This window comes from Diorhabda sublineata, chromosome 5 (genome assembly GCF_026230105.1).
Source record: "Diorhabda sublineata isolate icDioSubl1.1 chromosome 5, icDioSubl1.1, whole genome shotgun sequence".
Classification (NCBI taxonomy): Eukaryota; Metazoa; Arthropoda; class Insecta; order Coleoptera; family Chrysomelidae; genus Diorhabda; species Diorhabda sublineata.
In genome coordinates, this window is record NC_079478.1 from 34,490,946 (window position 1) to 34,504,766 (window position 13,821).

The 13,821-nt window shown below is 33.9% G+C and overlaps 1 protein-coding gene across 2 annotated transcripts in view; it reads right to left on the bottom strand.

Moving 5' to 3' along the window:
* The window catches only part of LOC130444207 (breast cancer anti-estrogen resistance protein 1), a 43,795-nt gene that overhangs the window by 16,315 nt on the left and 13,659 nt on the right, over positions 1–13,821 (bottom strand). For both annotated transcript variants that reach the window (XM_056779264.1, XM_056779263.1), the window contains exon 2: positions 8,812–8,955. In XM_056779264.1, coding sequence (XP_056635242.1) covers positions 8,812–8,955 — 144 coding nt within the window. The remainder of the gene's footprint in view (positions 1–8,811; positions 8,956–13,821) is intronic.

A 13,821-nucleotide genomic window follows, 5' to 3' on the forward strand; every position in this document is an offset into this window, starting at 1 on the left:
ACGTCATCGCTGACAGCTGACATATACATCAATCTCCATAATTTTATGGTAAACTTTCGTCATAACTTGTCACGAAATATATTTCAAATGGAACTCGAAAATTGTCAACGTGAAGAAACTTCAACGTACCCAAATTTACAAATAGCCCAATTGAAATTTACTTTAACTTTAGCCGAAGATGAAGAAGATGAAGCAAAAAAGGAGGAATTGTACAATGCCATCGTCGAGGCAGATATGGCTCCTTATTACGAAATCGTTTGCAAGGATTTAAAATGGAAAATTGATAAGAAACTTTTAAAAGAAATGAAATTACGTAACACGTCCGTTTTAAAAACGCTAGATGAAGCAATAGAAGAATCAGCGAAAGGTTTAGACCTAACAGAAATAAGAGAATTATACATGAATAAAGTTAATTACTTGAATCAAATAGGCGATAAAGAAAACGCCATTGAAACGCTAAGTCACGCTTATGATAAAACCGCTGTATTGAGGTACCAATTAGATAATTTGTATCTGTGTATAAGAATCGGTTTCTTCTTCATGGATTTAGGATTAATCGAAAAGAATATACAAAGAGCCGAAATTGTCATTGAACAAGGCGCTGATTGGTACAGTAGAAATTGCTTCAAAGTTTTCAAAGCCTTTTATTCAATACTAATTAGAGACATGAAAACGGCGTCGGATTTGTTAATAAACTCGATATCGACGTTCACCTGCACCGAAGTAACTTCTTACGAATGCTTCATTAGATACACGCTATTAACTTCTCTATTAACCTTGAACAGGTCAGACATCAAACGGAAATTAATAAACAATTCCAGTATGTTGCAGATATTGCACGACGACGATACTTTTAGAGAATATCTCTTGTCTCTATACAATTGCGATTACAAATTATTTTTTCAACGGCTCGCCGATATCGAAGTATTTATGAAACGAGATATGTTTCTCAATTCCCATTACAAATTTTACGTACGAGAAATGAAAATAAAAGCGTACGATCAACTACTTTCCACTTACTTATCGGTTAAACTGTCGTTCATGAGCCAACAGTTCGGCGTATCTCAGGAATATATTGAAAACGAACTGAGTAAATTGATTGCGGCTGGAAGACTCAACTATAAAATCGATAAAGTTAGTGGTATTATAGTAAACTGCCGTAGATATGGTAAAACTGAAATGTTTCAGGCAGTTTTGAAACAAGGTGACCTTCTTCTTAACCGCATACATAAACTTAGTCGGGTTATTAACATCTAATGTTTATATTATCGTGCAATAAAAATAATTTAAATAACTATATACTTTTTGATATACGAGGTTCTTTACAATACCGCGACGCCCGTGTTGTTATAGTTCTTTCAATATCAATTGCAGATTATAAAAACTTGTTAGAAACCCTTGCCGACAATTTTGTTTCATCTACCATAGACGTAGATATTAATTTATTATTTTTATAAATACTTTACGTGAGAAAATATTCGTTGAAAGCCAATCGAATAATTATAAATTGGAAGGCATTATACGCGGTTATTTAGAAAGATGTAGTCTTACTTGGAACTTGGAAAAAAATCAAATTATAAAATTATAAAACGTAAATAGACGAGTAAAATGTATCTAAATGTAAGGGCGTTTGGTTTAAACAGGGTATCAGACGTGAACTGAGTCCTTTTTGTACCCTATTCGGTTTTTTTTCTGGAAAATGAAAATTCAAAGCAAAAACCGTAAAGGAAAATTAATCCTTTGCAAATAAAACAAAAAAAAATCATTTCAATTCCAAAGTATCTTTATAAATATATAATAATGGTAATCAGAATCGTCTGAGATGAAATCATAAAACAAGTACGCAAACTAAGAGGATACAAAATGGGAAATAAAGAAGTCAAAATCCCGTGCTATGCAGACAATGCGGTACTGTTGGCGGAGAACGAGGACGATCTGCAAAGGCTACTGTACCAGCAAAGCGGCAAAGACAAAATCAATGGTTACTTCCAAGACACCTATCAGATGTAAGCTTGTGGTGGATAACAAAATAATACACCAGGAAATGAAATTTAAATATCTGGGAATCGAAATAACTGGACACGGGGACGTGGAGACGGGAGTAAGAAACCAAGCTACAAGAGCCTCAAGAGCAGCAGCATACCTAAATGACACAATCTGGCGAAATAAATATATTCGAACTGAAGCAAAAGCCCGCATTTACAAGACCGCAATCAGACCTATATTATCCTATGCAGCAGAGACCCGACCTGAGACCTCTAAAACGAAACGGATATTGGAGACTACAGAAATGAAAATAGTTCGAAGAATAGCGGGAAGAACACTACTGGATAGAGAAAGGAGTGAAAACATAAGACGAACATGCGGGATAGATAATATCAATGACTGGGTACTGGATAGAAAGATAAAATGGAATGAGCACATTGACCGCATGACGGAAGAACGAATTATGAAAATATCAAGGGACAAATCACCAGCAGGACAAAGAAGCCTTGGAAGACCTAGGAAAAGATGGAGTGACAACCTCCCAGGTGACTGAGCAGAGGCAATGACGTGAAGAAAAACAGGCAATGATGCCTATACACAGCAGGAAGAAGAAGAAGAAGAATCGTCTGTATTAGAGTTATCATTTGATTGAATTTTGAACGGTCGTAAAGAGGGTGATACCACATACTCTTCTTTGATAAGACAGTTTTTCCAAAGCTCTTGGCGGTCTGCTGCTAGAATTTTTTCCATAAATGGAAAATTTATTTACTCCAGTTAATTCAGAAATGCGTATTATGTATATCTTAATCTTTATTATTACATTCCTACCTGTCTTTATTCTCACTACACAATTTCATTGTCTTCATTTGCCCATGGTACAAAGAACGCCATATTTCTAATCATTTAAAGAAATTTATGAATTAAATGAATCTCACCAAACAACGCCACTGCTTATCGCAGACTGACTGGCTAGAATATTTCGAAAAAATTGCGTGCATACGCCTTACGACAACTTCGTCCAATAGAAATGCATTTATGTTTACGATTCGATGTTTTCATTGGTAAACAGTGGAGATGATGAGTCCACGTGGACTGAGGGTTTGTTAGATATCTACCGAATTTTATACGGGGAGTAAACTTTGTTTTTAATTTGTTAATTTGGTATGAAATCTATGAAATATTGATTGTGTTCTGCAATTGATATTGGAAGAAGTATATGCCGCAAGGGCATCGCATTAGGAACTGGTTGACGTAGTTTTAAGTAATATATATATACTACCGGTCAAAAGTTTTTGCCCACCTCATAATCCGTTTGTGGGAATATTGAAGATTGCACAATGATTGAACAACAATTTGAGCGAGTTTAATTTTTGTCGCACCATACTTTTCCATTGCATTGTGTAGGGTCAGTTTTGCGCATTATTTTTTAGTCTGTGTCTCGTCTCGACAAGGACTACACGCGCACTTGCATAATGGCGGGAAAATAGAATGGAAATGTTAAGGAAAGAGTATTTATCGTCGAATTTATCCCATTGCACTTATGGAGAAATAGAACAATGAAACTTCCAGAGTATTTCCAGTCGCTCAATTCCGTAATGTTATTGAAAGCCATTGAAAAGGTCATGATTGTATTTTTTTTCTCAGTCAATGGCGTGACCAATCCTAGTGGATTTTGAAACTGTTCCAAGTTCAGTCTGCTTCCTCAGGTATCATCAAACCTTTTAAAAGATTTTCGTAACTGTATTTCTGCTTTTTGTTGTACCAATGGACGTGTTTCGTTTACGTTTAGCCACAAGCAACACAACTAAAGCAGCAGCTAAATCTTGTTCGGACATGTTGCTTTACGCAAAACATTGCGCAGCAGTTCGTTCATTGTGCAATTTAATTGATCGTTCGGATTCTAAACGCCTTTCAATCTTATTGTACAATAAAATATATCGTACATGGTTTCAATATGATTTGCGAAATAAAGTTTCCTACTTTAAAATATCCGTTGAGCACATTTTAACTTAATACATTTTGGTATTTCCAAAATAAAGAAAAAAAGGTTTTCGAGCTATAGTCCAAAACATATCAAATTTAGGAAGTAGGTAGTTTAGTTCTCTCCGATCCTTAACATTGTAAGGACATACCTCCGAAACTCCAATAGAAATGAAATAATTTTCAAATTGAAGACGTAATTAGTTGACATATTTCTCTTTCGTAGACCTCACAGGTCTACGAAAACAAGATTTTTTTCAACTGCGCGAGATGTTTTTGCTGAATTATATATCCAAAAAACACTTTTAAATTTATACACAACGTTGTTGAATTTTTTCTTCTTTTCTTTGATGCTCCTCTGAATCGTTTTTAGTTACCTTCTTTGATTTCTCGCAACATACTGACATCCCTTTTTCTCTAGATATCACGTACATCCTGGTGAAATTTTTTCACCTTGTTCTTCACAATAGGCAAGCAAGTTTCCAGGCAAATATTATTATATTCGGGGTCCTTCGTATTGACCAGAAACTTCTGAAAGAATCCCATGCTTCTTTTCAGATTTCTCCCATTGATTCAGTAAAGAGGGGATCAGACAAAAGTTTTTTTATGTTGGGGGCTAGTGAAAGCTCTTTTTAATTTTAGTTCAGACAATTCCGGAAATTTGGAACATATATACCATCTCTCAATAATTCGTGTGACTGACCACCCACAGATGGAGCTGCCATTGTCAAATCCGTATGACGTTTATGAAGTACCAACTGTCAAAAACTATGTTGATGATTCAGAGCAGTGTTTGGTCATGTTTACACTTGATAAATCAAATTTTTCGCGTCGATATGTGACAATAGATGAGACATGGATCCATCACTTCACTCTGGAATCGAAACGATCATCATCTGAGTGGACTGTGGCCGTTGAACCACGTTCGCAGCGTCCAAAGGCTTTAGTATTTTGGGATGCGCATAGAGTTGTTGGATGGTTTGAATGCAAAAATCAAGGAAACACGGCCTCATATGTAGAAGATAAAAACACTGTTTCCCTAAGACAATGCATCGATTCACAAGTCTATTTCAAGTATGGTTAAATTGAACAAATTGCTGCCTCATCCACCGTATTGTTCAAATCTAGCCCACAGTAACTACTGGCTATTCTCTTATCTCCAAAAAATGCTAAAATGAAGGAGCAATTGCTAGAACTGAAGCCTATTTTGAGGCAACAGACAAATCCTTTTACGACGACGATATATATAAATAAATCCATATCCATGGCGACGTGATAAAGTAAAAAAGAAAGCCCATACTGGAGTGAAAAATTTTCTATATAACGTCTTTGAAAAGGTTTATCACGATCAGGAAACTCAAACATATGTTTGAATTTTTACTGCGAGATAGCTTTTCATCAGCATTAAATAGTCTCGACACAAACTTTACAATTAACTGTTTCCTATGTAACTTATATATTCGGTATATAATATTGGATTTTTGTAAAAATGAGAAATTTGTTATAATAATAAAATTCGCATATGCTTATGATAACGTTATCATTAATAATACGAACAGAACTTTATCTAATTGAAATAATAAACAGATAAAATTTATATTACCAAAAATATCACGTAAACATAAAACCTTTTCTGGTTAAATTAGTAATACCACAAAATTCCACAGAAAAGTAATATTGAGATTATAGATATCGAATGTTGACAGGATAATGAGATATAATGAAATTTCTATTTTGTCTGAACAAATTCCTTCTGCAGCAAACTCAACGCAAAAGGCAATACGCCTACAAATGAATGAGAAACATACGGAGACTCTGCACCATCATTTACGACCCATAAAATTTTGAACGTCCGCCGACTGACGCACGGCATTCGACCAGGCAGCTAGTCGAAAGGACAAATTGATAAACCATGGGCTGTACAGCCCCAATTTTATCTGTAAACCGTATATTCAGCATCTCAATTGAAATGGAAAAAGTAGTTACTAGAATTGGTTGGGAACGTGGGATATTTTTAGACAGATACGCATCGTTTTGAATTTACTTGAGCCTAATGTAGAGAAAGGACACATTTTTTATGTAGATAATTGGTATAAAAGAACTTTTTTAATGTCCTACACATTGTTAAAACGATATGCTATACGAGGATGGTTCCAGAAATACCTAAACTGACCATATGTTTACAGACGTCACGTTGTTTAGTATTTCTTTGGCAGCCATCAATAGTGAATGTTTTCAGTGAATTTAAAAACATAGAAAAATTTGGTCATTATGGGATACAAGAGTTTTATTTGAAAGGCATTTGCCCAACCAATATAATAGCTGAACTAGATTCTACTATGGATGAGACTGCTCCTTCGTTATCAACAGTAGCAGAGTTTAAAGATGCCTTATGATCTGCGAAGACCAGCATCGCAGTGGTCGACCAAATTAGGTTAGGACTCCAGAAATGCTAAAGACAATCCACTAAGTGGTACTGGATGATCGTCGACTCAAAGGGCGCGAGCTAGCAGACGTAGTAGACACTTCAAAAAGTGCGATTTGGACTTAATATACCCGTGCGCAAGATAGGTGCCGCATTCGCTTACAGTGGAACAAAAGCCGAATTTTTGCACCGTTTTACATTCATGGATGAAACATGGGTCCATCACTTTAAACCCAAAACAAAAGAACATTGAAAACAATGGATTGTAAAGAGAGAACCGGTTCCAAAGGAGGCAGAAACCGTTCCATTTGCAGACAAGGTCGTGGCGTCGGTTTTTTGCGATGCGTGTGACATAATTTTCATTGATTATCTTAAAAGAAGAAAAACTATCAACGGCGTGTATTATGTGAACTTATGGCAACGTTTGGACGAAGAAATCGATTAAAAAGGGCGGCAAGAAGAAAGGGTTGTTTCATCAAGTCAAAATTAATGAATTAAAGTTTTAATTGGCACCTTATTCGTCAGATTTAGTCCTTTCGGATTATTTTCTGTTTCCAGACTTGAAGAAATGGCTCGGTGGTCAAAGATTTTCCAGCAATGAAGAGGTGATGGTTATTATGAAGAGCTTGATGGTTCTTATTATAAAAAGGGTATCGAACTTACTGAGCATCGCTGGGAAAAGTGCATAGAGCTAAAAGGTGATTACGTTGGAAAATAAACACACTTTTTTCTAAAATTTCTGCGTTTTGTCTGTTGGGCCAGGTACTCCTGGGAGCATCTTCGTACAGCTATTGTAGAGGCACAAAATATAGGAATCAATTAGCCTTTATCAAAGTGCAGATCAGTTTTGTACTGAAAACTATAAGCAATTTAAAAAAATACAAAATGTCTTCTACAGAATACATTAAAATTGTTAATTTAAGGAAATTATTTCAAAAGTTTCAGGTATTGGTAATTAAATAAATAAAAACAGCGACTCCAAACCCCTCGAGAAAATTTTAAATGAAAATTTTTGAAATTGAAGAACGTATAGAATTTTCAGATTCAAGTCCAATCAAATATGCTCCAAATTCCTCGGCAGATGTTGAAAGGACCTTTTAGAAATATATAAAACGCACAATTTTCTGATGGATAACTTGGAAAAACACCTTGTCACAAATTATAATAGAATATTTGTCGGAAAAATATACAAATTTTCTATTCGTAAATATCTGCAGCTTTCTAAATAAATCTGGAAATAAATTGTATTCTTCTAAATAAAAGATATAAAAAATCAGAATTTTTTTCTTATTTTGAGCATATTTTTTAGTGCATGTATATAAGCGAACTTGTTACAACTTGATTAAGCAAAAACGGCCGCATTTAGCTAAGCAGAAAGTTTTGATTCATTAAGACAATGTACCAGCTCATACATCCCTTATTACAATGTCCAAAATTAATGAATTGAAGTTTGGATAGCTACCTAATGCCCCCTATTCGCCAGATTTATCCCCCTCGGACTATTTTTTTAAGCAGACTTGAAAAATAGCTCAAAAATTTTCCAAAAATGAAGAGGTGATGTTGTACAAAGACAAACGCATAATGAATATGTTATTTACGACATATTTTTTATCAAACAAATATCCAAATCCAAAATGAAAGTACAAACTACCCAACCTTTCCTTTAATTGCCATACATATTAATTTGACAGAGGAAATAAAAAAAAAACTAAGAATATATGTTACAAATTTTGTTATGATCCGGTCAATTTAGACATTCGAATTTACAAAAGTTCCCATTAAGCTGAAAATCAGTAAAATTGTTTAAAATACAATCGAACATAGAATTTGAATGTTTCCCATCATTTCCGTTTATGGAAAAAATTTTATTTAAGCTCAAATTTCAAAAAAATGAATCGTTATATATCAGAAACAGTGGCACGTAGGAAAAAAAGTTGATACGTTTCTTGTAGATAATTTTATTATCATTATCATCATTTTTTTCACCTTTTTCCATTTTTTCCATACACGGAAACATTCAAATTCCATCTTCAATTGTATTTCAAACAATTTTACTGATTTTCAGGTTGATGGGAATTTATGTAGCATCACTTTTATTTTTTGGTCTAATTTGTCCGGACTATAATTTGTTTTTTCGTTGTAGAGATAGAAATATGACTATCAATTCTTTTCTTATTTAAAAGCCCAATTTCGATTAAAAAAAACAATGCAAACATATTATTTTATAAATATTTTAATCACTACGTCAGCAATCTAAAAAATATTAGTCATCCTTTTACTATTTCATCTGATCAAGTTCGAAATGTGAATTCACGTTGAAAATATCCACAATTCAACAACGGTGCAATATGGTAAATATTTATATAATCCTAGTGAGAGTCTAGTGGATTTTTTTTAGAAATAATGTTTAGGATCTTTACCTGTTTCCCTCGTAACGAACAAAGCCACCACCCTTCGATGTTCGCCGTATTCTGCTCGAGGACAATTAATGTGTCACCTTTCCGAAATTGGAGCTCGTCAGGTGTATCAGGAACGTTGTCATATAGGGCTCTAGCTAAACAGTGCTGAAAAAAAAATTAATAATTTATTCAAATAAAACAGAAGAAATTACCGCCGACTGCGGTTACCACCAAAATCACATTCAGCATTCTAAATCAGATCAGATTCAGGGTGGAATTTTTACGTAAGGAAAATTTTTGTAATAAGAAAATACAGTTCGACAATTTTTTGAATCTAAGCCCAATGAAATGGATCCTCCAAGGTCTCAACGAGCTCTGTAATATCAAATTATGTTCAACATTCGGGAATAAGATGTATTAACCTTAACAATGACTGAATTTGGTGGAATGTTTAGTGGAAGTTGATCGGTTAAACATTTTTCAAATAATTCCGCGTTTCGTAAAAATTAGTCTAGGATTTTCGGAGGAGAGTTTTGCTACAGTTTTAATTTTCCCATTCATGTTTTCGGGCAAGAATTTGGCCCAGAACTTCATTTTTTCATCCCTTTTTGACCAAATTTTGACACTTTTTGGCATATATCTCAGAACGAAATTAAAGTAGACTTAATTTCCTACATTTTCCAACTAAAAAAATTATAATTTTTTCGGAAATCGCCCCCTTGCTGTGACACTACGTTTCTCCAACCATCTACTCTCCTATACACGTTCTGGAAAACGAATCTATTGAACCATATTTTCACTCTGAGGCAAACGCGAAGAATGGGGTATGGATATGATCTGCCAATTTACTCAATTTTCATAGATTTCAAAAAAAAAACTTACGTTACTACCAATAGAAATTATTTGTAGAGGGATCTTAACATCCCAAAAGGGTTCATGAGTTTCACCAAAATGACAATCGAACATACAAAATCAGAAAACGAGTTTAAGGAAATTTGGAGAACAATAAGCAAGTTTTTCGATACAACCGTAAACAATAAACAATTGGGAGCACTGAATCAGTTCCAAAAAAATCTCCTACAAAACAATAATAAGACCAAGAGTGAGCTACGAAGAAGGAGATTCTTAACGAAGAGAAACTAGATATATTGGAAAGGAAATTACTCAGGAGGATACTAGGGAATAAAAAAGAAAGAGAATTATGGCTGGGAAGAACAACAAAAAAAGATAGAAATAGAAGAAGATAGAGCAAGAAAAAAGACCTAAGAAGAGGTGGTATGCAGAGTTGATGGAAGACCTAATATAAATTACTTCAAAGCTATTGCGTTTACCAAACCAATTTATGATAATGTCACGAAATTAACAGACTGTAGATTATATTTAGGGCATTTTTTGTTGCAAATCGGCAGCACCATCCAACCAAGGGAAACTGAAGTTTATGAAAACTCTCACCAGCAACCCGTTGTTGTAATGTGTTAAAAAATCCTAAGACAAGGATTGCAGCAGTAGGGGAGATATTCCTGGTCATCGTGTACGGGTACACAGGAAATACCGAACCGTCAGATAAACCGTATGAGGCACATAAATTATAAAAAGGCAGTAGCTGCAGCTACACGACACAATTATAGGGTGTATCACCAGGTATAACAATGACTGGGGGGTCGCTCCGTCTTGTTGGAACCAAGTTCTCGTATTAGCTCTTTTTGATCTCGCAAGTTCTGGAGTCAAATATCTCTCTAACGCAAAGAAGAAAGGGCCAATAATTCCTTTGTTTGAGATTGCAGCCAATTGGATTTTTTTCGGTCCAATAACGACAATTTAGTTGGTTTACGAACTCTTTTATTGAAAATGAACTTCATCTGAAACAAGGATGTCGGTATCTTTTAACTCCAGTGTTAACTGGAGCTTAGAAGGACGCAGTTCAAGATCCACCTTCAAAATTCGCTGTAAACTTCGTCGGAAAAAGTTTAAAGCCGCCGATCGCTTCCGAGTAGACACATGCGGATTTTCTCGTAATGACTCTTTGTCTGTGGTCCTAGACCTTCTTGGACGACCTTTTGCTGGTGGTTTAAACGTTAAACCGGTCTCTTCAAAACGCTTATTCCATATTTTAATCAAATTTGCACGAACGTTCGTGCGAACACAAAAAGCGAACCGTTTACCTAGCGGAAAAACATGATGCACGTTCTATTGGGCCACCCTGTATCTATAAACTGGACATTTTTTTTCTCAAACTTCCAACTCATAAAAGTAGCATTTCAAATATCTGCATTCTATATCCTAACAAGATTTGATGGGAATTATTTCGAAACACATGTTTCATTCATCGAAATTGTAAACCAAAAACACTCGTCGGTTTTAAGAACATCCTGTGTTCAATATTTGTAGAATACAATGGTGGAGCCAGACATACGATAATTCCGGCTATAAATAATCTAAAACAAAAGGCAAGACAGTAAACAGCGTCGGTATATTGTTGTCACAATTAATAACAACTCCTTTGCATTATTTATAATTTTAATTAAACTCAGCTTCCGATTACTTAATATCACACATAACCTAATTACGCTACATCTCAATTCTAGGAAAATAATTACTGATATATACGGGGTAGTATTCATACTTTTGGTATTGTTTTAATGAAGTACAGATACACTGAGTAAAGTGAAAAAAAATGGGCGATAATTATATTGAACGACAACTGATAAAGGGAGAAAATACTATAGGGGAAATGTATAAAAGACAATCAAATGAAGAAGAACAACATAGAAATGAACGAAACAAGGTGTTGACACTTTTAGTTACTGCTTTAGAAGAAATGGTTGACTTGGGGATACACAGAAGAAGAAAGGAATTGAAGCAATTGGAATGAAACATTGGAGACGAATAGAAAGACAGAAATAAACCAACAAAAAATAAGAAAATTGAAGCAATTGGAATGAAACATTGGAGACGAATAGAAAGACAGAAATAAAACAACAAAAAATCACAAAAAATAAGAAAATTGGAGCAATTGTAATGAAACATTGGAGGACGAATAGAAAGACAGAAATAAACCAACAAAAAATAAGAAAATTGAAGCAATTGTAATGAAACATTGGAGGACGAATAGAAAGACAGAAATAAACCAACAAAAAATAAGAAAATTGAAGCAATTGGAATGAAACATTGGAGACGAATAGAAAGACAGAAATAAAACAACAAAAAATGACAAAAAATAAGAAAATTGAAGCAATTGGAATGAAACATTGGAGACGAATAGAAAGACAGAAATAAAACAACAAAAAATGACAAAAAATAAGAAAATTGAAGCAATTGGAATGAAACATTGGAGGACGAATAGAAAGACAGAAATAAACCAACAAAAAATAAGAAAATTGAAGCAATTGTAATGAAACATTGGAGGACGAATAGAAAGACAGAAATAAACCAACAAAAAATAAGAAAATTGAAGCAATTGTAATGAAACATTGGAGGACGAATAGAAAGACAGAAATAAACCAACAAAAAATAAGAAAATTGAAGCAATTGTAATGAAACATTGGAGGACGAATAGAAAGACAGAAATAAACCAACAAAAAATAAGAAAATTGAAGCAATTGGAATGAAACATTGGAGACGAATAGAAAGACAGAAATAAAACAACAAAAAATGACAAAAAATAAGAAAATTGAAGCAATTGGAATGAAACATTGGAGACGAATAGAAAGACAGAAATAAAACAACAAAAAATCACAAAAAATAAGAAAATTGGAGCAATTGTAATGAAACATTGTAGGACGAATAGAAAGACAGAAATAAACCAACAAAAAATGACAAAAAATAAGAAGAAAATTGAAGCAATTGGAATGAAACATTGGAGACAAATAGAAAGACAGAAATAAACCAACAAAAAATGACAAAAAATTACAAAAAATAAGAAGAAAATTGAAGCAATTGGAATGAAACGTTGGAGGACGAATAGAAAGACAGAAATAAAACAACAAAAAATCACAAAAAATAAGAAAATTGGAGCAATTGTAATGAAACATTGGAGGACGAATAGAAAGACAGAAATAAACCAACAAAAAATGACAAAAAATTACAAAAAATAAGAAGAAAATTGAAGCAATTGGAATGAAACATTGGAGACGAATAGAAAGACAGAAATAAACCAACAAAAAATGGTAACGAAGATAATTGAGAATTGCTAGACCAAGGAAAACGCAACCAAAAAAGAAAACGTTGATTTAATTAGATTAAGAAACGACATAAATAAGATAGTAAAACTACTAAAAATCATATTCTTTTGTGATTTTCAGCTTATAACATGCAAAGCAAACTATTTTCGCAAAAATGTTTTAATACTAAAATAAAGGGGAGGAAATTTGCTATAATTTATGTCTAATATTTTTTCGTATGACGTATGGTTTCCACGCAAAAGTGAGCTGAAATATGGGAGAAATTATATGAGAAAAAAAAGCAAAAAATAATTAATAAAACAATTTAATTTTCCCTTCAAGAAATAGAATTCATCTGCGGCGCCTTGCAGCACAGACCATTCGATCCGACTAGGCTGGCTTGAGGCGGCATGCATCAAGATCAAGTCTTCATACAACAACTCTTCAAAATATCCAATGCTAACTGTTTTATTTGTGAAAAACATTAGAGTGAGAATCCAATGAAAGTGGTAAAGGAAAAATGAATAGAAACTTTACGTGATGATGACAAAAAAAGAAGCACAGCAACGTTCTTCGAAAGTTTACTTTTTGGTACAAAAATGGCTTGGAAATGAAAAAAATCCAGAACAATGAGGTTGGAAAGTAAACAAAGGAGGTCTGCAACCAGTAACAACATTACAGCCACCAGCACCAGACGCATAATAGCTCGCAAAAGCTTAACTGTTGAAAGTTTGCCGCAATTGTGAGAACAGAATAATATGCCTATTGCAGAAATTGATGAAGAAGTCGAGGATGATCCTTGAATCTACTCGTTATTTAAGTGTGTGTCAAAATATGTTTCTACTACTTTCATATCTATTCAATAAGTTGA